This window comes from Vollenhovia emeryi, unplaced genomic scaffold, assembly GCF_000949405.1.
Source record: "Vollenhovia emeryi isolate VEMERY1.0 unplaced genomic scaffold, V.emery_V1.0 DF939241.1, whole genome shotgun sequence".
NCBI classification, from domain to species: Eukaryota; Metazoa; Arthropoda; class Insecta; order Hymenoptera; family Formicidae; genus Vollenhovia; species Vollenhovia emeryi.
In genome coordinates this window covers 474,181-499,335 of record NW_011967125.1, presented here as the reverse complement: position 1 = coordinate 499,335, position 25,155 = coordinate 474,181, and the positions used below count along the sequence as shown (strand labels likewise).

Below are 25,155 nucleotides of genomic sequence, written 5' to 3'. Positions count from 1 at the left end.
CTCTATTCTTCATGACCATGGTGTAATAATCTGTCAGACACCGAGAACCGCGACGAGGAGGTTCGGTGTCGTTTGCCAAAATCATCCGGCGTTAATTAACATCGCGAAAAATGTCGGCGATGTTGACCGCCGATTGGTTTCCCCTGGGACGGGACGTGTACTTTCGGTAAGTGTACTCGGAAATTTGTGTACATGCCCCGCGAAACTGTTGTGTCTCGTGCGACAACAGGACTCAGCGTATAGCTTTTCACGACGCGTTATCGATCTTTGTTGCAGGAAATTCGAGCTGTACCCGATATCCTTCCAGCACGAAATTTCCAGCAACAATTTGTTAGTGGCGGCTCCGTACGGCGGCTCCATCGCCGTAACGAGAAACCCCAAGAAGCTCGTCAAGGTCCAAGGGGCCAACAAGCCTTTGATATTACTGTACACATCGTCGGGAAGACTGACAGCCAAGCTGCAAGTGAGATCTCTTTAATTCCAACGACCCTATGACCCATTTGGCTTACATTCATTTCTTAATCTCTGCTTAACTTAGTGGAGCAGTGGACAACTGATATCGTTCGGCTGGTCCCAGCAGGAAGAACTGTTGTGCGTGCAGGACGACGGCATGGTTCTCATATACGACATGTTCGGAACTTATCAGCACACCTTTAGCATGGGAAATGTAAGCCGGCTGAAATATAAATCTGTAACGGATGAATCTTGCGATACACATTAGTCTTCTTCTTCTCAAGGCAGCCAAAGACACCAAAGTTGTCGACGCAAAGTTCTTCACGACATCTAATAGCACTGGGATAGCCGTCTTGACGTCTACCAATCGGATATTTCTAGTGAACAATGTGTCTGAACCTAAAGTCCGGCCAATCACCGATATGCCAAGTAAGTATAATAAATGTATGTGTAGGTTTCCGGAAGTTTCATTGTCGTCGTCACTTTTACTTTACCAGGATACGGTCCAATTGATTGCTGGTACATGGTGCATTGCGACAGGGAGACGCAAGTGATTTTGTCAAACAGAGAAGGAATATTTGTGATTCATCAGTCCCACCAGAACACTTATCAATTTGTAAGCGTACCATTGGATAATTCATCATGTTATAATTCGCCAGGGTTGGGAGGTAACTCGTTACTTGTAACGAAGTTACAGTTAAAGTTGCTTCTTTTGATAACACTAACTTAACTTCGTTACTTTCTCTCTATCTGTACTGTAACTTAATTCGGTTACATTTTTTTTCGATAACTAGTAACTAATATAATTAGTTACATCAGTAGTTACTTTATATATATTTTTGACCTCCACAGATCGCATCAGGCCTTGCATTTGCGCATAAACGCCTTTGTCGACGCTTTACAATTCAAATGCAGATTTGATATTTTTATTTTCATTGCGAGAAACTGCACAGTAACGATTCGTTACTTTTTTAGTAACTGTAACGCGTTACTTTTCAAAATTGACAACTTATAAAAAACTAATTACATTTTTAGCGAAAAAAACTGTAACTGTAACTAGACACTTTTATAAAGTAACTTTCCCAACCCTGTAATTCACTTGACGTGAACTCGCACGCACTTGAAAACCAACGTGTGATTCAAATTACTTAATTTTCCTCTTAGAACAATCTCTTCAGTAATAAGATCAGTAACGTCATAGCGATAGCTGTGTCTAGCAACAATCGACACGTCGCACTTTACTCCGATACTGGACACCTGTACATCGGTTCGATAGACTTCAGAGAAAAGTACTGCGAATGTTATACGAATATGAAGGAACCTCTTGCAAATATAGCTTGGTTAGTGAAGACGGTCGATCGACAATTTAAATTAAATTTAATGAAATTTTAGCGGACGATAGATTGGGATCTGACGAATATTTGCAGGTGTGGCACGGAAGCTGTAGTGTGCAGCTGGAACAGTACGATAATGGTGGTGGGGCGTACAGCTGATACTATAGTATACAATTATGACGGTCCGGTACACTTGGTCGCCGAGATTGATGGAGTACGTGTGCTGTCGAGCAGTTCCCACGAAATGATACAGAAAGTACCGAACGTCGTGCAAAGGATATTCAGAATCAACTCGACAGACCCGGCCTCCTATCTCCTGGAAGCATCTAAGCAGTTTCAGAAGAAGAGCCACAAGGCCGACAGTTATATAGATTTAGTGAAGGACAAGCTGGACTCGGCGATAAGAGCGTGCATTGACGGTGCGAGTCACGAATTCGATTTCGAAACGCAAAAGATTCTGATGAGAGTAAGTTGAAGTAAACGCGCGTTTGCCGAGAGGTCGACGTTATTTAGCATTGCCAATTCTTCGTTTCAGGCTGCCAAGTTTGGAAAAGGATTCAGCAAAACGATCGATTCCGAGTATTACGTTCAAATGTGTCGGATTTTGAGAGTGTTGAATGCAGTGAGGCATCCTGCCGTGGGCATTCCGTTAACATATACGCAGTATCCTTTTGTATTCCGTTGATACGCATTGTGTGAGATCCCTTCGTGTGTTCTTCGTATCCTTTTTAATAATTGCTGCAATCTATAGAAATCTTTAACGATATTAGATTTAATATTCTCACGAATCAAGTGCTATTAGACCGGCTGGTGGCACGAAGGCATTATTATTTAAGTATACAAATATCGCGCCACTTGCAATTACCCGAGATTGACGGGGAAAGTAGAATATTAGCACATTGGGCTTGCTACAAAGTAAGATAAATAATATTTAAAAAGACGAAATTTTACGAATTCTTTACAAAAATACATTTTCTTCTTGTACTTCGTAGGTGAAACAAACGCAGTTAGATAAGGAACAAATAGCAGAGGAGATCGCTGATAAATTGGGATACGCTCCTGGTGTTTCGTACAGCGAGATCGCAAAAAGAGCGGCGGATTGCGGACGAAAACAATTGGCTATTAAAGTAAATTTATTAATTTATACAGATATATTGAATATTTTGTGTACCTTTTATTGCGGGGAATTTAATTTATGTTAACGTCTTTTCAGTTAATCGACTACGAACCACGTGCGCGTCAACAAGTACCTTTGCTGTTGACACTTGGCGAGGAGCGTGCTGCCCTGCACAAAGCCGTGGAAAGCGGCAATACGGATTTAGTTTATACCGTCATTCTTCATCTCAGGGAAAACATGACTCTCGGAGATTTCCAAGTAAGCGGATAACACTTTGTTCCACGCTCGGATAGTCATTTCTAACTGATTGTTTCTTATGAAAAATTCTTAACGCAGATGTCTATAATGCACTGTCCTCTAGCAATGGCATTATACATCAAATATTGTCAGAGCCACAATAGAGAGACATTGCGTGATATTTACAATCAATACGACGACTTCCACTCGCAAGCGGTGTGGTTTATCACCGAGAGTTATCAACGCAAGGTTAGAACAATTTGTGCAATTTATAATTCAAGGTTTTTTTTTAAATAACATGGGGACCAAACAGGTAAAAGCATATTGCACATTTTTAGAATACAATGTCGAGAGATGCGTTACTGCAGTCTGCTCAGGAAAATTTCAGATTAGCCCGTAATGACACTAATGCATCGTTAACGGAAGAACAGATAAAACTGTTAAAGTATCAGAGATCTTTAGAGGACACGTTACACGAATCGATCGTGGGAAAGCCTCTGCACGATACCGTGAAAGTATTATTATTGCGCAACGAATTGAAATTAGCGGATAAACTACGGTCGGAATATAAAATACCAGATCGAAGGTATATTAATTTTTATAACTTTCTGCTGTCTCGTATTATACAAAATTATATTTTAACACAGATATTGGTGGCTAAGAATACAATGCCTGGCAGAGCAAGGTTTGTGGAATGATTTGGAAAAGTTTTCCAAAAGTAAAAAGTCGCCCATTGGTTACGAGGTAACGATAGATGACAAACTTGCATTATTTTTACATAATTGTATGTCGTTCGGTTGTCAGTGTGGTGAAATAATTTTTTAACGATTTCCATGTTAAAGCCGTTTATAGATGAATGCCTAAAGTATAACGAAAAACTGGAAGCGAGGAAATACTTACCCAAAGTGAAAGATGATCTTAAAGTAAAGTATCTAGTGAAGTTGAAGTAAGTAGCTAAAACATATACGATTTACGACGTAAACAAAATGTATGAAACATACCTAAGCGTAAATATTGTAATTTTGCAGCTTGCTTAGCGAAGCGGCGCAAACAGCGTACGAGCAAAAGGACGCTACGGCTCTCACGTTTGTGCTGGCACAATGCGGATCGTCAGACAGACAATTCATAGACAAGATCAATGTGTTACTAGCTAGTCTTAAAAATTAAGGTTTCGTCCACTCGTTTTGCACGATGCATTTATATACAATTCAAATGACGTAATATTCGACAAGAATAGTGGTCTTAAAGTAATTTTACAGATCAGTAAACATCAAAGACGTAATGTACATAGATCAATAAAATAGTAAATTGTTTATTTTAATAAGAAATATATATAGCTTGCTTTCAACTGCTCAGACCTTCCGTTATAATTTGTACAAAAATGTGAATGTATATTTGTTGCGCAAAATAGTGGTACTTGTAACTGAATTCTGTACATTTGTATTACTTTACAACGCTGATATGTATATACAATACAAGTAGTATATACTAAACCTGAGTATTCCCATTACTATGCCAAAACTCGTCTAATTGCGATAATTATATTTATATATAAAAAATAAAAAATGCTTTACAGCTTGAAACAAGCTGATCAACTAACTTCTGTGGACCATATAAACTTTATATGCTCCTCAACAAGATCTCGTACGATTAATTGTTCAATTTCATCACCATTGGCTAATTGTTCGTTTGTAAGAGATAGGACGTAATCAGTCTCCTTGTTCACAATTATCACTTGTTGCTTTCTAGTTTGTAACATGTTTGCTATTACAAGCTGAAAGACGAAATATAAAGAAATTTAGATATAGCTTAGAGAAAAGTCAAAACCGGACATGCGTCACAATAATAGCTACTTACATTATGATGATACTTGTTGAGAGCAGTTCTCGCCTTGGAAATCAGCAAGTTTTCATCGGTTTCTAATTTGAATGAAACTACAAATGCTTTTGGTACCCACAGGCTCGCTATCGGAGTTAAAATCTTTGGTACTAATTGAAGAGATATATTTGGTGGTCCGCTCGAGGAAATCTTGTGGACTGACTGAAGGAAATTTACATATAATAATGAAGTAATGGAATACATTATAATCGAGATAGATTTGAACAACGTGTTTACCATCTCGCTGGAAGGAATGTAAAAATCCGAGACCGCTGCCGCTAAATACAATATAGCTTTGTTCTCCAGGGGCGCTAGTGCTTGGCAAGCTGAACGAAGCATCCAGAGATATTCGGAGAGAGTCGTAAAAGTGAGCTGCAGCAATTTGTCCTGGTCAAACGCCTCTCTATACTTTCGTAGCACCGCTGCTACCTTCTGCGTGTGTTCTGGTGACACTGTAAAAAGTAAATGTACACTAACCGTCCACCTAGCTGCGTACGAGTGTACATCGTTAATTATTCTTCGCAGCTCACCTGTGATGACAGGATTCTCATTATCATCTGATAATTGAAGTAAATCCAAAAATTTCTGACCTACAAAGTGTCTCGAGAATGGTTCCAGAGATTTGACTCTGAAAACATATATAACACACGTGTTGTATTACATTTACATTCATGTTATGTAACTGTTACTTTGGTGTTTGCTGGGATGCGACGAACGTTCCTTTATATTTTCAAGGGAACGTTCGTCGCGTCTCAACAAACACCAAAGTAACAGTTACATAACATCAATATAACGTCAATGTAATAAAGTATAAATAAGGAATACAGGATCCGTACAAGTGTAAGTACAAATAGGCTACAAATTTAACATAGAATAAAGCTAAGCTTAGAATTGTTAAATTTAGGTTTCAAATACAAGTAAACTAAGTAAATGAAGCAATTAGACATACTAGTCACAACGCGCAGGGCTGAAAATAGGGAGAGAATGAGTTAAGAACATATTGTAAACCAGGTCTACTTCTTGACTGTAAGCCGAAGCTAATAAATTACTAACTGTAACATCAATGTCATATATTGTTACTCCGGCGTTTGCTGGGACGGGACATTCACCTGTGCATAAAAATCACCGCGTATCCATGCTCCAAGAAGTATTCCGCTGAAATGGAGCCCCTCGTGCCCGCGCTGAAGTTGTCCACGAATCTCACCGTGTTGTGCTCCAAGGGCACCGTCGTACCTCCACTCTGCAACGCCACGAGTTAGAACGAGTCGCAGAAAAAGGGTCGCAAAAGGCCCAAGTCTTGGGAACTCACCGTCACCAGGACCACCTTGTTGCCCGTCTCGAAGTGCTTCCTGGTGAACTCCCTCAACGCCTGTTCGTTCTGCACCAGGTCCTGAGGTGGTGGGTGCTTCGCGTAGAAGTCCTCCCATGTGGAGCCCATCGTGGAGACCATCGCGTAGACTCGCGGCTCGGAAGACAGTGCCTGCGTAAAGCGGAATAATTTCGCGAATAAAAAAGAAGTGAATAGAAAAAAATCACGGAAATGCTCGACACACGTATATTGTACGCGCGTACACGTGTTACGTAACAAGGACTCTCCTAGTCTCGCGTCAACGTCGTCGAGTATATTGTCATTTGTTGCACGTTGCCGGCGACATTTCGTAAACGTGCCCGTCCGAGGTAATTTCGCGCCGAGACGTGCGAATTGCGGTCCGCGAATAAAACCGTCCAATTCGACCGAGAGCGGCAAGAAGGGCACAGGTCACTAACCTCGATGTGCGCCGAGCCGTTTTCTACGAAGGAATGGGACACGCGTTCTGGAATTTGCCGGAGGAGCCGGAATTATTCCATTCGTCCTAGAAAAAACACACTAGAGGCCTAGGAAATAGTTAGACAATCGAAATTTTCCGAGAGGCTCCGTAACACGTGACCGCCGACCAATGTTCAGTCGTGGGCATCGGTCGCGAAATGAAATTAACGTCTCTGTACGTGATACGTAATTGTTGTCGCCCCATAATAAATGATACACACTCACGTGTTTCGATTTCCACGCCTCTTTTCTCGAGGACCCTGCCTCGCGGGAAGGCGAGCACGAGTCTTTGGAACACGACGCGAATCCGCCGTATTGTTCCCACACGCATAAGCAAAGAGAAAAATGCGATAATGTCGACAATGTATTATCTCTGTTACATTTTGACATGCTGATAAGTTTGATAAGCGAGAAAATTGTCGCTGCATACTTCTTCTTTGTTATTGGCTCCCAGCTCCTTGAAGTGGAGCTGATACGGCAATCGCTGCACACGTGTAAAGTTATTTCCATTACAAGTTTGTTCACGTAACAAGCCCTCTGTGAGACTCGATAACTCAGACAACGCAAGACAATCCTATATGAATATTTTAGGAATATTCTTAAAGTATATTTGGAATATTCCATAGGTCATTCTTATATATTTATCTTACGCTCGTGAAACATTCGACTGGCGCTACTATAAATCTTTTTCGAATGTGAACAGAATAATCTATCGAATATAGCGTGTCACAGGTTTCACTGCCTTTTGCATAAGATAAGTGTATTACACAATAAACAACGTGCAATACATAAACTCGATGAATATTACAAAATTGTTCTGAACGAATATTCTGAAAACGTTCTTCTTTGTCATGATTATACGGCTTCTAATTGTAAACAATCTATGTATACTTGTAGAATATTCGATTGAAATATTTTGAAAGTAAGAATATTTGCACTCCAGAAGAATATTCATAGAACTATGTGTGCTATTGGGTAGCTATGCAGCCGGTAGAGTGAGAAAGAGAAAAGAAAGAGCTAAGAGGTGCTTTCCAGCAAGAGACACAGCTTGACACGGTGTAACGTGGCGAATCTTGTTTCATTCTTCTTTCTTCTTCTTGCTCTTATTATTGGCACTCGGCTCAAAGACACTGAGCCGACACGGCCACGTCGAACCAATAGACTTGGTATTGCTTGGAATATAGTAAATTGAACGATGCAATGGCCCGGTAACCGGGCCACACGCGGGATGATGCAATCCCGCAGGATCAAAAATTTATCTTCCGTCGGAAGACGTGTGAACCGCTCGACGGCCCAGACGGAACTTTTTTTCATTCTTCTTTAACAATGGCAAACAACAAAGAGCACCCACTGTCGCCGGAAAGCACCTTGTTACACAGGCTGCGGTCGAGCTGTCGCTTCAAATGCTTCAAAGTATTCTTCTTCTCCTTTCTTTCAGAAAAGATAGAGAAGAGAAACACTTGGTACATTCGTAGCCAGTGTCTCCTACGTACGTTGCTGGAAAGCAACTCGAGAGCTACAGAGCCAAAATCTTGCGGAGCGCAGAAATAAAACTCTCGCAAGATAATGTCTAAAGCTATCGTTAATACAATAAACGCAATAGGGAGAACGCACACTTCCTGTATGAATATATCGCTTACACGATACGATTTATTAAATATTGAACCTCCTCTTCAAAATTAAATTACATGATGTATATTCAATATCGAAACAAATTGCTCCTTCTGTTAATTAGGACTGCTGCACTCCCGTTGCGAGACACGCAGCGCTGCTCAGGGCTGTGGGTTTTTAGAGGTAGCGATTTGGAGTAACAATTTATCCCTATAACAAATACTAGGTTTGTGTGGCGCGGCTCAATACTCGGGCGCCTGGCTCTTGGCGTTCTTCAAGTCCTCCGTCGTCGCGTAGAACTGCAACAAAAAGACGAGCGTGAGCGCGTACCGGAGTCGCCCTCCGAACGATCGATCGTTCTAAACGCCCTTCAAAACTTTCGACGATCGTGCTAAAGCGCCAGAATTCTACACTCTCAAAAATAGCGGTGTGATCTTTCGCCATATTCACGTAGTTGAAGAAGTCCGTGCGAATTTTAACAACGGTACTGTAGAAAATCTTTCGCAGCGACAAACCAGGCGTCAACTTTGACGCTACACCGTTTTGTTTTCACGACACGCGACGCGATCGCAATGTTAATCTCACATCGACGAGGTGAGAATTATATAAACACCCGAGTGGGTCTTCATTTCACACCAATGCAGGTCAACTTTAATCTCAGCTTAAATTACTTCTTCTCCTTTTCCAACTCGTAAAACTAGTGAAGGATACAAAGCAAGTTGAACCGAGATTAAAGTTAAACTGCGCTGGTAGAAACGGAATATAAGAACGACATTTATAATCTCGTACGCCGCCTCGACACGCGCGTGCACTCGAACGCGCATTCTGTGCACGCGTACGTTGCACGCGCGTGTGTCGAAATGGGTTTTTTTTTACAGGGCACGCAAAAATTATAAATAGAAATCTGTGTCCTGAATGCCGACGCGAGTTGCTAGTCGCCCACGGCGGGCGGCGAGGTACAATCGATTCGCGCTCAGCACCTTGTACTGCTTGTCCTTGTAGTCGTTCCACGGCTCGGCCTCCCTCTTGTTAAACCAGGAGACGTCGGGGCTGCGCGTCGCCAGCCGTAACGTGTACATGAACGCGCCGCAGCCCCCCAGCACTATGCAGAAGTACAGCGGGTACAGCTGGAAAAGAGAAAAAAAGAGCGAGCGTTGAGCATTGCCTGGCGATGCCGCGCGGGCGCGGAGTAATCTGGCGAGTTCTCGCGTGCTCACGGCCGGGTGCTTCTTCAAGGTCGTCATGGTCGTCCCCTGCATCTTCATGATTGCGCCGTTCGACGGGACGATCCGGTGCGGTGCGATCTCTCTCGCTAGAGCGACGTCTACGTGCCTCCGCGCACTGCTCTCCGCCAGTGATGTTAGCTGTGCCGCTTTCTGGCGCATGCGCACTGGAATAGCAGTGAAATCCAGTAACGTATATATGATGAGGGAGATGAACACTGACAGTTCTGGCGGGATTTGGGATAGCAGGAAGGTTAATATCCGTATTCATAGTCGTTCCTCAATTCTCAAGGTTAGTCTGTCTTTGTCTCGCTACTACGTTTTACCATACGCGAGACAAAGACAAACTACCCTCGAGAATTGAGGAACGACTATGAATACGGATATAAGTGTGTGGGATGAAAATGTAGTAATGATAAAAAGTAATATACATGGTTGGCTTTCCATTCCGAAGTAAATAAAGCATTTTGTATAGCATGTAATGTCAGCATTAGATGTTGTAAGACAGATTTGATAAAGCATTCACGAACGGCTAAACATAGAGATAATATTAAAGGTTAAAACCTCGAAAACGTTAATAATAATGTTAACGTAGTTTCTCATGATTTACATCTTTTTATTCACAATTAAAAAATTTTTATATAATTTTTATAGAAGCATCAAAGTAGGGTTTCTACAGGACCTGTATACATCCTGTTTTGATACTGCACTGCTGCTGTACTTGAACGCGCATGCGCCAGAAAGCGGCACAGCTAACATCACTGCTCTCCGCGGTCACGCCGAGTTGCGCAGATCGGCGGGGGCCGAGATACCCACCCGGCGACTGCGCGATAAGAAGAGGCGGGCTCGACGCGCGATAAGAAAATCACACCGAGCGCGACTCACCCGGGCGCTAAACTCCAAGATCAAGTATTATGTAAAGCTCGGGCGCGTTTCGTGCAACGCCTTTGCGAAGAGTTTATATATCTTTGGAACTTTGGAAAAGCGTTCGTTTTCGTTGACTTGGTCGTCTTTCATGCGAACCGTCCGCGGTACGCGATTGGCTCGCGCCCGACGATCGCGGAGGGTCCGTCGGCCGTTGCGCGCCGGCCTTGACGCTGATCGACGAGGCGGCGGGATCGATTTCCCGATCCACGGCCGACTTGCCTGGATCGACATCATCGTGCGACGTATCCAATGGCGGTATTTCGCTGGTAAAAGTGAATTTTTCCGCAGCTTTCGGGTATAAATATAAATGTTGATCTCAGAGCTGCGCGGGGACGCGCCGGAGTAACGGCACGTTTTCGTCGTCGCCGTCGCCGCCCGCTGGTCATGTAACGATCCCGGACACGTCGCCGTTGATACGCGCCCAGGCCCGTCTGAATTGAATGTCGGGGTGCCCGCCGATGTCACGTCCAGAATATCCCGCCGCAGCGAGGCCGAGCATGAGCCGCCGTTGAGTACCGCGTCACCGCCGAAACAGTCCGCGTATATCCGCCCGAAGGATGGGTTTCTCCACGAGCCTGCAGGGTCAGGCGTCGCACGAGGCGCTGCTGGCCCGCCAGGACACCGAGATCAAGCTGCTGGAGACGATGCGACGTTGCCTCACGATGAAGATCAAGTCCGACCGGGAGTACGCCTCGACCATTTCCTCGCTTACCGTCCAAGGAAAGAAGATCGAGCGCAACGAGGACCTCGTCGGCAGCCTCATAGCGCAGGTGGTTACTTTCTTCTAGGTGGCCTCTCTCTCAGCGTTTCGCTCGGGTACTAACATCTATTTTTGCAGAGCTGGAAAGACATAATGGACTCGATTGATCAAACGGCCAAGTTGATCAAGCAGCAGGCGGATTCTATTGAAAATATCATTGTGGAGCAGTTGAGTACATTGTACTCGGAACGAAGGAGAGCCAGGAAGCTGTACCAGGAGGAGCAGAATTGGCTGAATAATCAGTTTCAGCAGGTGAGCGAGCTAAATGGTGAAAATTTTGATAAATCTCGGTGTGCTCGGCTCATTAAAATTCTCCCCCCTATTTAATTTAAAGCTGATGGACGATGTAAATAGGAAAAAAATGGAGTATCAGAAGAATCTGGAGATGTACAAATTGATGAGGTCACGATTCGAAGAGTATTACGTCAAGTGTAAGTGCCACGTGCGACGATTGCTTTGAATCGCTTCTAAGAGACCATCCAGACAAATTTGCATAGGCATATGTGCAATGAAATCGAGTGGCCTACTTCCTCATGCACGCACTTGTGACCCAATCAGATTCCTTATGCGTACACTCTGAAAAATAATGGTGTGACCTTTCACCACATTCGCGTAGGTGTGAATCTTAACGTCGATATTGTAGAAAATCTTTCTCGCGCCGACAAACGCGGTGTCAGCTTTGGTGCTATATTGTTTTGTTTCCGCGACATGTGATGTGATCGCATGTGTAACACCATACTTGATGTAAAAATCAGAGTAGCGCTATATCTCACACCGCAACAATGTGAATTTGCCACACTAACCGAGCAATGTTAATTTCACATCGATAAGGTGAGAATCGAGGGGGAAACCGCTGAGGGCATTGTGGTGTACAGGTTCGCGGCGTTACTGGGTATTACCGGGCGCTGCTACACTGAAAAAGAATCTGATCGATTCAACCGGTCGTCCGTTAGAAGATGGACGGATCTGAATTCCTTCGGGATTTACTAGATAGTGAAGTCTAGCAAACTTCTGGTTATGAAATATCGAGCCCTATCGTGCTAACTAGAAATTCTGTTTGGTTCAGCCAAAATACATTCTATCATACGTGTCTTGTTGATACAATCAAAGCATTTTTTGGGCATTGCTGGGGCATTGTAAAGATAAGATAAGGTAAAATAAGATAATAAGATAAAGTAATGCCCACTGGGAGTTAGTGGGTATTGGTGTACAAGCTTTTAGTCAGCGGTTTCCCCGGTGAAAATTATATAAACACCCGAACACCACTGGTGAGATTTCATATTCATATTTCTTAGAGTGTATGTACGCTACGCAAGTTCGTCTGGATAGACCCTAATCTGTTGTACATGCGTAATAAGAAAACGGTGCAGTAACGTAACTTGTGCAGCTGGTAGAGGTGGCCGCAAGTTAGATGAAGTAAGAGAAAAATATCAGAAGGCATGCAGGAAGCTTCATCTGACGCACAACGAATACGTACTGCTGCTAGGCGCTGTGACGGAATGCGAGCTCGATTTAAGGACTTGTTATCTGCCAAGTTTGCTTCACCGGCAACAGGCTATTCATCAAGAATTCATAACTTCATGGTGAGTTACTTGCATTACAAACAGCCTTTGCACGATGCCCGTGTGGCACATTCCTGGCAAAGGTTCCGACTTGTAGCGCGTTAAGCAGGATTAATGTTTTATCTTCATTTTCCTACTTGCATGCAACTAGAAATGGAGAAGGTAAACACTTGATTGCAGAAATTAACGATTATTGTCTCACGTGTGTAATATATGCAAGTTCCCGCGATTTTCTAGGAAAGGAATACTTCAGGATATTGTTAAGTATACAGATTTGACAACAGAGAAATTTGTAGAGATCCATGTAAGAGTATTGAAGGCAGTCGATAATATTAAGCCTATCGAAGAGTATAGAGATTTTATTGGAAAGCACAAGTGCGTATGCAACATTATAATTATTTTTGTATATAAAATATATATTTATTTTAATGCAAGTACTGCAAATTCCGGTGCCAACGTAGAACTAGGCCAGCATCTCCGATCAGATTTACATTCGACGAGAACCTCGTGGATGACACCTCAGGGAAATTGTTGCCAAATAAGCTGACTGTTGATAACTTGACTATAGATTGGTTGAGAAGCCGCCTCACGGAACTCGAAACTTCTCTAAAAGCCACGCAGCAAAATCGACAGAGCCCGCAATTCTCGCAGGAAAATAATAGCGATTCTAGGTACAAGTCTTTTATTATTGATTAACGCATCAACGCATCAATGTTTACAATCGAGTTCGACGTTCTCAAATGTCTTTTCTTACATGCCGTGACACCAGGATGTCTATCTTGGACTATTCTCGCGAAAGAGAAGAGCTGAGATTACGTTGTCAAGAGAAAAAATTACAAAGACAAGTGGATGTCATTAGAGGCGCTCTCAACGAACTGGGCTGTGAAGAGCTACCTTCGGGTTGCGATCTTTCCATGGAAGGTTCTTTCACCGAGTCACCTGCAATTAGTAAAGTAAGTAAAATGAAAAGAAAACGAATTTTCTTTGTTAACAAAAGAAATGTAAATTTTGTTAATTATAATAGAACTAGTATCATGTTCCTGCAAGTATTCCTTGATATTAAGAATGTTTTCCGAAATGTTTAGGTTTCTATTACAATCAACCCTCAGAGTATCTACAAAAGTTAATTTGTAACCGTGATGATAATGTGCAAAAGTATTATTATATTTGTCTTTTCTCATTGAATGCTGAATTGCTTGGAGTTATTCAAGTTAGTTAGCTCTAGTCCCCTTTACAGAGAAATACAGTCGCAGACAACGGTCTGTTCACACTGAGGAGAAATCAGCGGTTCATGACAATATTAAAATCACCCTTTAAATCCCTGCCGGCAATTAACAACTCGAAAAACGGAATGATTAGGGCAAATAGCGAAGGGCCTACAGCTAAAGCAATCAAAAATATCCCCCCTGTTGTACGTGTTACACTTTATTCGTGTGATATCTGAGTGCTCGTTCGTGTTTCCTGCGTCCAGTCGCAAAGCGATAAAATGTTTGATATGCCGCTACATAGATCTCGTATACGACAAATCTCTCCCAGCTTTTGTAGTGTAATACGTTATTCCATCGTTATACTGTCACGCAGATGTAGGCAGCATCTAGTTTCCGACCCGATATTTTTTAATTACCAAAATTAACGCAAGGCTCGCAAACAACCTTGTCTTGCTACCATATTTTTGAGGACAAAATTATGGGTACATACTTGTTGCAATTAGAAAATGTTGCATGGATAATGAGCATATCATTTAGAATATATTTTATTAACGACGAATTATGGTCCATGTTGTGCATGAGAATGATTTTTTTTGCACTAACAGCTTTACATTTGTACAGAAATAAGATGAGCATATATATATGTGGCAGTGATTGAAATTGCAAAATTATTATTTATTTTACCGTCAATGTATATTTGCAAATTAAATGTATCTCTAGGTACCGTTACGTGGAATCTCGCATTTAACTAACAACCAAAAAAGTAACGGAAACGGCAGTCCTCTGATGGAAGAGGAATGGTTTCATGGGGTATTACCGAGAGAAGAGGTCGTAAGATTACTCGTTAACGAGGGGGATTTTTTAGTACGCGAAACAATAAGAAACGAAGAGTGTCAGATAGTTTTATCTGTTTGCTGGGACGGGCACAAGCATTTTATTGTACAAACGACACCAGAGGTAAGAACATATGAGAACGAAATGCTAATAAATCTTGGTATTAGTATGAAAATATTAGAGAATTTAATTTGAATAGCTCGAAATAATCATTTATTATTGGATCGAATAGATTGCAGTAAAGAGTACGTTATTGCAGGGACACTATAGATTCGAAGGACCCACATTCCCGTCTATTCAAGAATTAATCAGGCATCAATGGGTGTCGAGCTTGCCGGTGACCAGTCGATCTGGTGCTATTCTTAAGACGCCAATTTTGCGCGAGCGGTGGGAACTTAATAACGATGATGTCATCCTTTTGGAGAAAATAGGTCGAGTGAGTAGGCTGACAAATAGCTTTCTTATGCTTTATACGCCGCGATATGATGCCAACGGTGTGATGTACAGGGAAATTTCGGAGACGTTTACAAGGCGCAACTGAAGACTTGTAAGACCGAAGTGGCCGTTAAAACATGCAAGGTAACGTTACCGGACGAGCAGAAACGCAAGTTTTTGCAAGAGGGAAGGATATTGAAGCAGTACGATCACCCGAATATAGTCAAACTTATCGGTATCTGCGTTCAAAAGCAGCCGATCATGATTGTGATGGAATTGGTGCCCGGTAAGCTGACGAGTCTCTCACTGTCATTGCGTTACGCTAACACTGTTAACATCTCTGGCTATCGTATTAAAAAATCAGCGACGTACCTGTATCCTACGATAGTCTACACGCTAATCGCTAACTCTAGGTGGTTCGTTACTTACGTATTTGCGGAAGAATGCTAGTACAATAACACAACGGGAGCAATTGCGTATGTGCAAGGATGCTGCAGCTGGTATGAGCTACTTGGAATCTAAGTATTGCATCCATAGAGATTTAGCCGCTCGCAACTGCCTCGTAGGTAAATAAATTACATGTTAAGAGGGAAAGGGGGAAGACGCTAAATTTGAACCAAACGAGCAGCGATAATTCAATAAAATATAATGTCGATTACCTTATTCCCTTAGGATATGAATGCATAGTCAAGATTTCCGACTTCGGAATGTCAAGAGAGGAGGAAGAATACATAGTTTCGGACGGTATGAAACAAATTCCCATTAAATGGACTGCACCAGAGGCTTTGAATTTCGGTAAATCACAAGTTTTCGTTTTTGCCGTATTGATGTAAAAAGAAACTGTTATTACTACTAGCGACATACGTTACGTCTTGTGTCGCAGGTAAATACACATCGCTCTGCGACGTCTGGAGTTACGGGATTCTCATATGGGAAATATTTTCTAAAGGCGGCAACCCCTACAGCGGCATGTCTAATTCACAAGCGCGCGAGAAGATAGACGCGGGTAAGAAAGATCAACGAAAAGTTAACTGTGGAGATTAATACACTTTGATTTGCACCTATTATTCTGGCAATTTATACATCAGGGTATCGAATGCCAGCTCCGGAAGGAACACCTGAAGAGATCTATCGATTAATGCTGCGATGCTGGGACTACGAGCCAGAGAAACGGCCGCATTTTGAACAAATATACACTGTGGCCGAGACATTATCGCAAGCGTATCTATAAGTATTGAAGAGTATTTTATGGCCAATAAGAAGCATAAATTGGTGCTATAGCTTCCTCACACTTATTTTGTATATTTACAAGTCATGAAACTTCGTAATAATTTATATTGAGCTTTAAAGATATGAAATGCTCACAACCAAACCGTATTTTATCTTACAAATACACATATGATATATCAAGAAAGAGTGTGGCGTAACTTTTGTTTGATCCTGATTAGATACTTCTGATGCATTGAATAAAGGGAATCTTAACTCGTGATGCCTTATAAAACAAATTCCAGTTGTTAAATCTTTTCGAGAAAACATTTTCAAGAGTGAATACCATATAAAGTTTGGAAGCCATTTGGAAAGGATTGTTCGATATATGTATAAGAAATTAAAAGCATTTTTTAAGTAAACAAGATTGAACGATGTAAAATGACAAGAATAGTCCGATGACTTATCAGATCACGGTATGTAGCAAAAAACGATTATTCTACTCTACATTATTTCGTCACGTTTTTCTTCGACATACTATGTGTATGTATATGTACGTGTGTATATATTTATCAGTATAAAACGTACTACTAATTGCCATTATATACGTCATTACAAAATCATGTCAATGTGAATGCTATTGTTTATGTTTTTAATTCGTAATGTTTAATTATTGTTGTATAAATTATTGTATTTCTCCGTCCACGTTATAATTCAATTTATTTTACAATTAATATTGTTGTCACCTACATATATATATATAATTTGTGTATATATGTATTTTTATTACGTAATCACGAATATTACGTAGCAGGTGGGCTTTATTTATTCAATTCTATCGTTATCTATGTATTCTCTTTAATATATTAAAGTGTTTCCCGGATGTACATACAATTAGCATATGTACATTAAATTTTGTAGGATTCGAATGTACTTTATATTTGTGTATTTAGTGTAAATTTTGCCATTTTTCATGAAAATCAAAAACACAGTGGAAACATCGGAGATTTGTATATAAAGTATACGATAACAATTCTACATACTTAGAATTTTTTATATTTGCAAAATTTTCAGTATATATAAAAGTACATAGGTGGTATTTAAGCAATGTATTTGTGTTATCGTATCGTATATTAATTCAGTTAATGATTTGTAGTATGGAATCTCACTGAAAAAAAAGCAAAATATCGCGAAAAGACTAATGTTGTTGACTTCCTAGTCTTCAAAGAATACCTTGGTCTTACATAAGCTATTAAAGAGGGAAAAATGGAAAATTAAGAGTCTTGCAGTATGATATCCTAACTATAAGAACTTTTCTTATTGCTTTGATGATAAGCTTATATTTTTAAATTACTGTGTAATATATAATTGTGTTGAGAATGTAAATGCATGTATCCATTTTGTAGTTTAAGTGTATAAAATTTAAACAGCTATAACGTTCAACGTTCTTCCAAAGCTAATAAGATTTCACAAGATTCTTGTAATTTAGATGTTCCGTTTCTTATTCGAGTGACACACCAATGTTACACATTGCACACAATTACAAGCAGTCTTTATGTATGTAGTTTACGTAAAACTCCACTCTGAAAAAGTCCATTTTAACATAATGTAATTCTCGTATACCATAGATAGACTGTGGCAAGCATGGTGGAGAGATGTACGCTAGATTGGTAAGCCACAGATCCGAGTTCCAATTCTAGCAAGGATTTTATTCAGTTGCCCACCTCTTAGGAGGAAGTGGTGACTCAAGGCCCTCTAGGGAAGAGAGCGGGGCGGCATCTCGTTTAATTAGGATGTGATTGACGACTTCGTGTAGACACAGTTTATTACTTGATATAATTTACGTGCAATTATATGAAAGACATTTGTTTTCGTACGTAAATACTCAATATTGATTGTATAATAAATTAATAAAGATTATATATATTAGTCTCGCGGAATTTAAAGAACTTACCACTTAACAAAACTCCAAATTATAAGTATAATTTAATGAGTTCATCACTAACAGCCGATGGTGTTAATATTCCTAAATCCGTGAACAATAGACTGATGTACTGAGGCGGAGTATAATCTACTAAGGGGTGCTCCTTTTTTAAATTCTTGTTTAAAGTACTAGATGTATACTGCAACAAAAAATTATTATGCATCTTATAGACGTGCAGAAAATATTCCTGTTATTTCTACGTTTAAGTTATAATTGATTTGAAGACTGCGTACAAAGATATACAATTTACCTTAAATTCATCAGGTAAGTCCACTTGATTTAAAGGGTAGATTCTCGCAAATTTGAAGCTTTCTGTCAATACATAAAATGGTTTTTTTACCTCTTTCGCACATATAGCCATTGTATATGTACCTATCTGTAAAAGAATCAAAACATTTATACATAAATTAAAGATTCTTAGGGTTGCCAGTAATAAATAACAGGGTTGGGAAAGTTACTTCATAAAAGTATCTAGTTACAATTTATTCGCTAAAAACTAAGTTACAGTTACTACAAAAGTAACGAATCGTTACTTTGCAGTTACTTTCTTGCAATGAAAATAAAAATATCAAATCTGCATTTGAATCGTACAGTGTCGATAAAGGCATTTATGCACAAATACAAGACTCTAATACGATCTGCGGAAGTTCCAAAAATATATAAAGTAACTATTAAATTAGTTATTAGTTATCGAAAAAATGTAACCGAGAGTTAAATTAGTTACAGATGGAGAGACAGTAACGAAGTTAGTCACAAAAAAAAAATCACTAACTTCATTACAAGTAACGAGTTACTTTCCAACCCCGATAAATAACTTCCTTATTATTATTTATACACAACTTGTAAGAGTTATATATCGCTATCGAATATACCTTATTGATTACACCACCACTTTCTGCAACACCTTCCGCTCCGACCATCACCATGTCTACGCGCTCCATCACGTATCCCACTGCGGAGTCCAGTATCACTGTACACGATATGCCCAACTTTGTTAAGCTCTGGCACATTTCTTCTCTAAAGGAAGAAGACAAAGCACACATTAAAGCTTCAAATCGCAAGAATAAAGTTATTTTATTAAAGAGTTTCACAAATACACACCCGTTATTGTCAGGCGACGTTGACGTAACATATACATTGAATATTTTATTACTCGCAGCAGCTTCCTTCATTGCTTGCAGTACTACTCTTGATTTGGAATGCGTGAGGATGGTCTGATAAAAATAACACAATGAAAGTAAAAAAATAAATAACAGAAATGTCTCAAGTGTCTTGTGTGTATCCATTCTTACCGAGCCGTCAGTAATGAAATGCGCTGCTACCTTGGCTACTTTTCCCCGCGCTGCAACTAATTTCTCATAGAACACTTTGCCTCTTTCCAGCATGATTCCTTTGCACTTTGCAATTGACTAAATAATCATATCAACATTAAATCTTCAAAGCTAAATTCTAACAGAATTTGAACGTTAGGACCCAAGCAGAATGGCTGTCTTGTACGCTTAAGACACAAGACAGTTATTGTGCGTTACCTCAAGCCAAAGGCTTAAAACATAAAACATTGTCTTAAAGCTGTCTTAAGACAGCCATTCTGCTCAAGCCCTCGGTATTCTTACCTGTGTATCTAGTGTTGCTAATGTGATAAAACGTAGGAACAATTCACTTCCCGAGGCAATTGCGGTAACTGGAGTTTCCGTGCAGCGCATCGCGTTGATTGCATCTTGCAAGCAAATCTGAAGCTCTTGAACTGTCTCTGCTACAAAGCAAAAGAGCAAATGAGAGATAGCTCTAGTGGGGGGGGGAGTATAGATTTAATATTTTCTTGTAATAGTTGGAAAGCTCATATGTATGTACATGTAGGCATTGATGACACTTACATTTAGAATGCTTCAATACTTGCAATAAAGTACGAATAGCAGCCATACCGGCCGAAACTTCCTTCTCATTTTTAACAATGCTATTGAAGTATTGGCATATTTCTGCAAACATTCGTTTAAGATGTTACTTTATATATCATTTTACGTAACCATGATTACGGTACAAGTGTTTTATGTTGATTCCATATACCTTCTCTGTCAGAGGAGGAATGCAAGGCAGAGGAAGGAGACAGCAATACATATCTCTGCAAAGCTGCGGTTTGAAGGAAGGAAGGAGGAAACGCAGGACACAAAGAGGATACAAAAGGAATACACGAGGACCACTCTACAGAATCGGTGAACGACGTCTTGGCAGGGGAGCTGACGACGCGTCCGACGAGAGGAAAGGAGGAATAGAAACAGGTACCAAGAGGCGAACGGAGGTAGGAATAAGAAAAGGACAAGGAAGACAGAGAAAAAACAGAGAATTAGAATTAAAATAAGAACGAAATTAGGATGAGTTAAATTAGATAAGAGAAGAGTAGGTTTATACCAAGGTAAGGAACAGAACAGGTGCGGAGGAATGAATGACAGTGAACGAGTGATAAGGTTAAGACCGTAAACCAAGTCCCACCTCTTAGCATGTAAGCTGAAGCGAGATAAAGATTTGATTGATTTGAAATACCTTCTGTGTCCATTATGACTTGTTATTTCTACACACAACTGGTCACATCAATGAGGGGCGTTCGATTAAAAAATTAACGCTATTAATCTGTGGTATTGCATCAGATATCACGTTGTTGTATCAACAGTTGTGCCACATGTCGAACGTCCATTTTACCTTATGGGGGATTCATACTGCAACGACATCTGGGGCGATCTGCAGGTCTGTTCACATCGCGTGCTCCTCGAATGTCCGGCATGATGTGAGCCCGCCATAAGAGAATTCTTCCTAACCTCAATTTTAACATAATCTTGTCCGCTCGCAAAATAAAAACCGTGGGATGGTGTCTTAACCAAATTGAAAATCGATCGTCAAAGGTGTTAAAACGCTCGGTGTACCTTAATGTATGGCCTTTAATTAGGAACGACACGATGGAGGAAAAGACGGGCCGTCTCGAGGAAACTGGCGTCAACGATGTCGACGTGGAGTCAAAAGTAGGTCGACGTTCGTTCAAGTGCTTAAAATGTTTCAGTCTATTCCGTGGTTCTATGTGAAATGGATACGTTCGCAGGCAATGCTAAAGAAAAAATTGCAAATGAAGTCGGAAGCGCTCATGTGGCTGAGCCAGGAGATGGACGAGTGTAGGACACAACGGGATCAGTTCAAGCTGATGGCCGAGCAAGTTCAGGAAAGGTTTCTGTATCTGAAGAAGCAGATGTGCGATATGAAGGAATTAAACAGGTATCTGATTCAGGCCTGCAATTACGTCAGAACTGTGTTCTATGATTCTTTCCTTTGCTCGAGCACTAAACATGTTTTTTTTTACAGGTGTTACAGTTTGGACGACGATTTTAGAACCTTCGATCTCCTGACAGAAGCACGAGAGCAAAACAAGTGCCTCAGGCTACAGGTCGAAACGTTGAGGCAGAAGCTAGGGGATGCTGAGGATGACATCAAGGTGTTACGTGTGAATAACAGTCGTATACCAGTTGAACAGCAAGAAATTCAATTAGCGCCAGCCATGCACCAAAGGGAAGAAATGATAGAACAGTTAGAGAAGCTAAATTTAAAGGTAAACATAAGGAAAATTGGATGTAGAATTTCTTGTCTGTTATTGATTTATCTTCTGCTTACCATTAGTCATTAATTCTTTGCGTCAGTTTATATTTCAAGATGGTATTACTACTTAATGAGATTGGTTTCTGCTGTAGTGTTCACAGTTGCAAACGGATCTACAAATGGTATTAGATGAGAAACACGAGCTGGAGATGGAAAGGGATGCCTTTAAATGTAAGGCGCATCGTTTGAATCATGAGCTGTCTAAAGCTTTAAGCGCTACCAAACCAGTTGATTTGGATGCCTTAATAAATGAAAATAGGTAATAAAAAATATGTAATTGCAGTCTTTAGGTAATTATAATTTATTTAATTTTTTTTATATTCCAAATGTTTTAGATATCTGCAAGAAAGGTTGCAGCAATTGCTCGAGGAGAAAGAATTGACGCGACAATCTCTGTCAAAGTACAAGGTAGATTGACAGTAAATGAAAGATTATTACGCATTTCTCTAATTTGTTACTGTTTCCGATATTAGGCAATTAATTATTTTTTCTATAGAGTATGTTGGACAGTAAAAGGGCAAAAGGGGCTATCAAGTTGGGGGCAAATTCTGCGGCTGGAACAGTGATGACTCACAAACAAGGTGAAATACATTGACACACACATGAAGATTTATTTATCATTAATCGCCTTTCACAAAAAAGGAATATAATTTTTTTTCATTTTTAGTCGAACAACTTCTTCAAGAAAGTTCTTATATACCACCTCAGAAGTCTGCTGCTGCCGTTACAGATCTACGGTGCCTTTGCACTGCCTTACTGGAGGCTTTAAATGACAAAACTTTAGCTCTGGCGCATCAGAAGAAAGCGAACAAGTAAATGGTTCAACATTAGTTGCATTGATACACGTGTGCTCCTAGATTCATATATACACGTTGAATTGCAGAATATTAGCATTGAGAATTTGTGAATTGGATAGCGCTGTACAGTCACCAACCACGAAGCTCTTGGAGGGATACACAAGCGCCAATGTTGATTTGAGATGTACGTATAACCAGATAATTGTAATTGCTATTGAGTTAATTGTAGCAGATCTATTATACCGCTGTCACCTTTACTTTTTGTAGGTGATAGCGATTTCAACGATTTAGATCCTACAACTAATGGCGGTATAGATAATATCGAGGAAAACAATATCATAACAAATGAGAACAGCGTACAATGTAACTCTTCGCCCGAAAGTCAAGTTATGCAACAATTACAGTCGATACAAATGAGTCTTCCAAAGAACTTGGGAGTATTAGTTCAAAAGGCATTAAATAATTTAAAGGATAACGATAAACAGAAGATATGAAATTAAAAATATGTTACAGAGAATACATGTATACTGTATATGTGCCTGCGTACATATATAATGTATATATAGAAAGTAGGTTTAAATAGGATGGAGTATTCTAATGGACAGTAATTAGTCGCTGCATTGATTTTTTTTAAATCTAGTCACCATACGTTATATTTGTTTATCACAAATTCAATTAGCGAGTTAATTGGTTTATCACATAAATTAACAATGTAAAGTGCTAGTCAATATCTTTATCAAATCAGTGTTTAATATTTAATAACCTGAAAGTTTTGATAGAGATGATTTTACCAAACGATGAAGGACGATTTGTTATACAACGTCTGTTGTAACAATTAGTTGGACATATCATTTATGTATGGCACGTAGTTGCAGCACCATAATATGTAGGTTGGCAGTAGAATGAGCGTACTAAATGACGACGTTCTCGTAAATATTTTTGGTGCAAGACATTGTTCAGCTGATCTAACCACGAGTCGAATTGCGAACTAGATCTGTCCGTAAACATCAATGGCCCCACCGATCTTTTTAGTTGACGATAAGGTACGACATTTTCCCTATAAATATGTATACATATATTGTTATTGTTAAATATATAGATCACATTCCAAACATGTTATTTTGCATTTAATATATACGTTGTTATTAATTGCGCTTCTTTCAGCGTCATATCCTTCTGTTTTTTCCAAACAGTGAACGTCTTGTTGATAATGCGTCTCTCATCCGTTTGTTTCTGCAGAGTTTCAATGTTCATTTGTTGAGTCGTTTGCGGTTTAATGGATAATTTCCTTCTTTGTTGGATTTCTTTTATTATCTGCCCATATACCCGAAGGGCACATTAAAGATACTTAAGAGATATCAGAATTAATTAATAACTTTTTATAAAAATATACTCACTTCCTGTGAAACTCTTTTGCATTCAATGTCCTTCAATTTCTTTTGTAATTCATGTTGCTTCTTTTCCTCCGCTTCTCTCAACAATTTTCTGTACACCAGATTTTTTCCCCTCTTCCAAGATTCGAAAGATAATTTTCTCTTTACTTGCTTGACCAATTTCCTAAGTAATATAAATTTCTCTTTACATATCGAGCATTTAAAATTGTGTGACAACTGAAAATTTCTATTACATATAACAACCCTTTATTTTGGTTCCTATTTTGATCAATAACATTGCTTTCTAGCCTTGTCCTAATTTTGGCTTTCTGTGTTGGATTATGCCAGACTTCGATTAGACTGGATGCGTTATTATTATTAATCATATGTTTTTGATCTTCAGAAATTTCTGAACAAGTTTTCTCGCTGTATTTGGTACATACATTTGCCTATGAATATGAAGTGAAATTTATTATTTCACACTCAGTTGGAAGATATAATTGATAGTTCACTAATAGAATAAAATAGAATAAATAGAAAATAATACTACTTCAACTGATTTGTTGCACATAATAGGTATATCTTGTGCACTACATTTATCATGTTTAATTATTTTGATGTCTGGATCTTGTTTCATCATATATTTTATTTCGCACGAAGTATCTATCGAGTTATCTCTGTTCGATATATTTTTTGCTAAATTGCTTGAGGGATGCAATATCTCCTGTGAAAATTTTATTTATCTTTCATATTATTTTTATATACAGGGTGAG

The 25,155-nt window shown here is 39.7% G+C and overlaps 6 protein-coding genes across 14 annotated transcripts; 3 read left to right on the top strand and 3 right to left on the bottom strand.

Moving 5' to 3' along the window:
- On the top strand, positions 1 to 4,634 carry LOC105560162 (vacuolar protein sorting-associated protein 16 homolog). Its single transcript, XM_012009037.1, has 16 exons — positions 1 to 166; positions 277 to 463; positions 539 to 667; positions 738 to 882; positions 951 to 1,069; positions 1,618 to 1,793; positions 1,881 to 2,253; positions 2,323 to 2,450; positions 2,558 to 2,702; positions 2,780 to 2,914; positions 3,001 to 3,162; positions 3,241 to 3,390; positions 3,480 to 3,727; positions 3,789 to 3,885; positions 3,984 to 4,087; positions 4,170 to 4,634. Exons 1-16 carry the CDS (start codon positions 111 to 113, stop codon positions 4,306 to 4,308), a joined length of 2,493 nt encoding a protein of 830 aa, XP_011864427.1. The 5' UTR covers positions 1 to 110; the 3' UTR covers positions 4,309 to 4,634.
- Positions 4,426 to 7,211, bottom strand: LOC105560163 (phosphopantothenate--cysteine ligase). Of its 3 annotated transcripts, none has more exons than XM_012009040.1 (7): positions 7,052 to 7,211; positions 6,329 to 6,499; positions 6,129 to 6,259; positions 5,550 to 5,647; positions 5,257 to 5,471; positions 4,999 to 5,181; positions 4,426 to 4,915 (listed from the first exon to the last, which is right to left on the bottom strand). In XM_012009040.1, the coding sequence occupies exons 2-7, from the start codon at positions 6,467 to 6,469 to the stop codon at positions 4,733 to 4,735; spliced, it is 951 nt and encodes a 316-aa protein (XP_011864430.1). In that variant the 5' UTR covers positions 6,470 to 6,499; positions 7,052 to 7,211; the 3' UTR covers positions 4,426 to 4,732. The 3 variants fall into 3 exon arrangements, with proteins under 3 accessions (XP_011864430.1, XP_011864428.1, XP_011864429.1); XM_012009038.1 differs by having other exon boundaries at positions 6,787 to 7,128; XM_012009039.1 differs by lacking the exon at positions 7,052 to 7,211 and adding an exon at positions 6,592 to 6,762.
- Positions 7,212 to 8,442: 1,231 nt separating this feature from the next.
- Positions 8,443 to 9,789, bottom strand: LOC105560161 (cytochrome c oxidase subunit NDUFA4). Its single transcript, XM_012009036.1, has 3 exons — positions 9,655 to 9,789; positions 9,418 to 9,564; positions 8,443 to 8,736 (listed from the first exon to the last, which is right to left on the bottom strand). The coding sequence occupies exons 1-3, from the start codon at positions 9,700 to 9,702 to the stop codon at positions 8,680 to 8,682; spliced, it is 252 nt and encodes an 83-aa protein (XP_011864426.1). The 5' UTR covers positions 9,703 to 9,789; the 3' UTR covers positions 8,443 to 8,679.
- A 977-nt stretch (positions 9,790 to 10,766) lies between these two features.
- LOC105560159 (tyrosine-protein kinase Fps85D) lies at positions 10,767 to 18,521 on the top strand. 5 transcript variants are annotated; one of them, XM_012009027.1, is made up of 15 exons: positions 10,767 to 11,357; positions 11,426 to 11,599; positions 11,682 to 11,778; positions 12,735 to 12,930; positions 13,147 to 13,284; positions 13,371 to 13,580; positions 13,679 to 13,862; positions 14,147 to 14,320; positions 14,838 to 15,074; positions 15,184 to 15,387; positions 15,459 to 15,672; positions 15,800 to 15,952; positions 16,059 to 16,181; positions 16,270 to 16,392; positions 16,475 to 18,521. In XM_012009027.1, the coding sequence occupies exons 1-15, from the start codon at positions 11,145 to 11,147 to the stop codon at positions 16,615 to 16,617; spliced, it is 2,583 nt and encodes an 860-aa protein (XP_011864417.1). In that variant the 5' UTR covers positions 10,767 to 11,144; the 3' UTR covers positions 16,618 to 18,521. The 5 variants fall into 5 exon arrangements, with proteins under 5 accessions (XP_011864417.1, XP_011864418.1, XP_011864420.1 ...); XM_012009028.1 differs by having other exon boundaries at positions 10,770 to 11,357; positions 15,211 to 15,387; XM_012009030.1 differs by lacking the exon at positions 14,147 to 14,320 and having other exon boundaries at positions 10,770 to 11,357.
- Positions 13,769 to 21,274, bottom strand: LOC105560160 (translation initiation factor eIF-2B subunit alpha). Of its 3 annotated transcripts, none has more exons than XM_012009034.1 (9): positions 21,115 to 21,274; positions 20,451 to 20,552; positions 20,190 to 20,329; positions 19,869 to 19,985; positions 19,678 to 19,790; positions 19,449 to 19,593; positions 18,827 to 18,952; positions 18,547 to 18,715; positions 13,769 to 13,848 (listed from the first exon to the last, which is right to left on the bottom strand). In XM_012009034.1, exons 1-8 carry the CDS (start codon positions 21,125 to 21,127, stop codon positions 18,566 to 18,568), a joined length of 906 nt encoding a protein of 301 aa, XP_011864424.1. In that variant the 5' UTR covers positions 21,128 to 21,274; the 3' UTR covers positions 13,769 to 13,848; positions 18,547 to 18,565. The 3 variants fall into 3 exon arrangements, with proteins under 3 accessions (XP_011864424.1, XP_011864425.1, XP_011864423.1); XM_012009035.1 differs by lacking the exon at positions 13,769 to 13,848 and adding an exon at positions 17,633 to 18,347; XM_012009033.1 differs by lacking the exon at positions 13,769 to 13,848 and having other exon boundaries at positions 18,403 to 18,715; positions 21,115 to 21,273.
- Positions 21,275 to 21,365: 91 nt separating this feature from the next.
- LOC105560158 (coiled-coil domain-containing protein 149) lies at positions 21,366 to 23,638 on the top strand. Its single transcript, XM_012009026.1, has 9 exons — positions 21,366 to 21,587; positions 21,665 to 21,834; positions 21,922 to 22,165; positions 22,305 to 22,471; positions 22,548 to 22,620; positions 22,709 to 22,793; positions 22,880 to 23,024; positions 23,096 to 23,193; positions 23,277 to 23,638. Exons 1-9 carry the CDS (start codon positions 21,525 to 21,527, stop codon positions 23,501 to 23,503), a joined length of 1,272 nt encoding a protein of 423 aa, XP_011864416.1. The 5' UTR covers positions 21,366 to 21,524; the 3' UTR covers positions 23,504 to 23,638.
- The last annotated feature ends 1,517 nt before the right edge of the window (positions 23,639 to 25,155 follow it).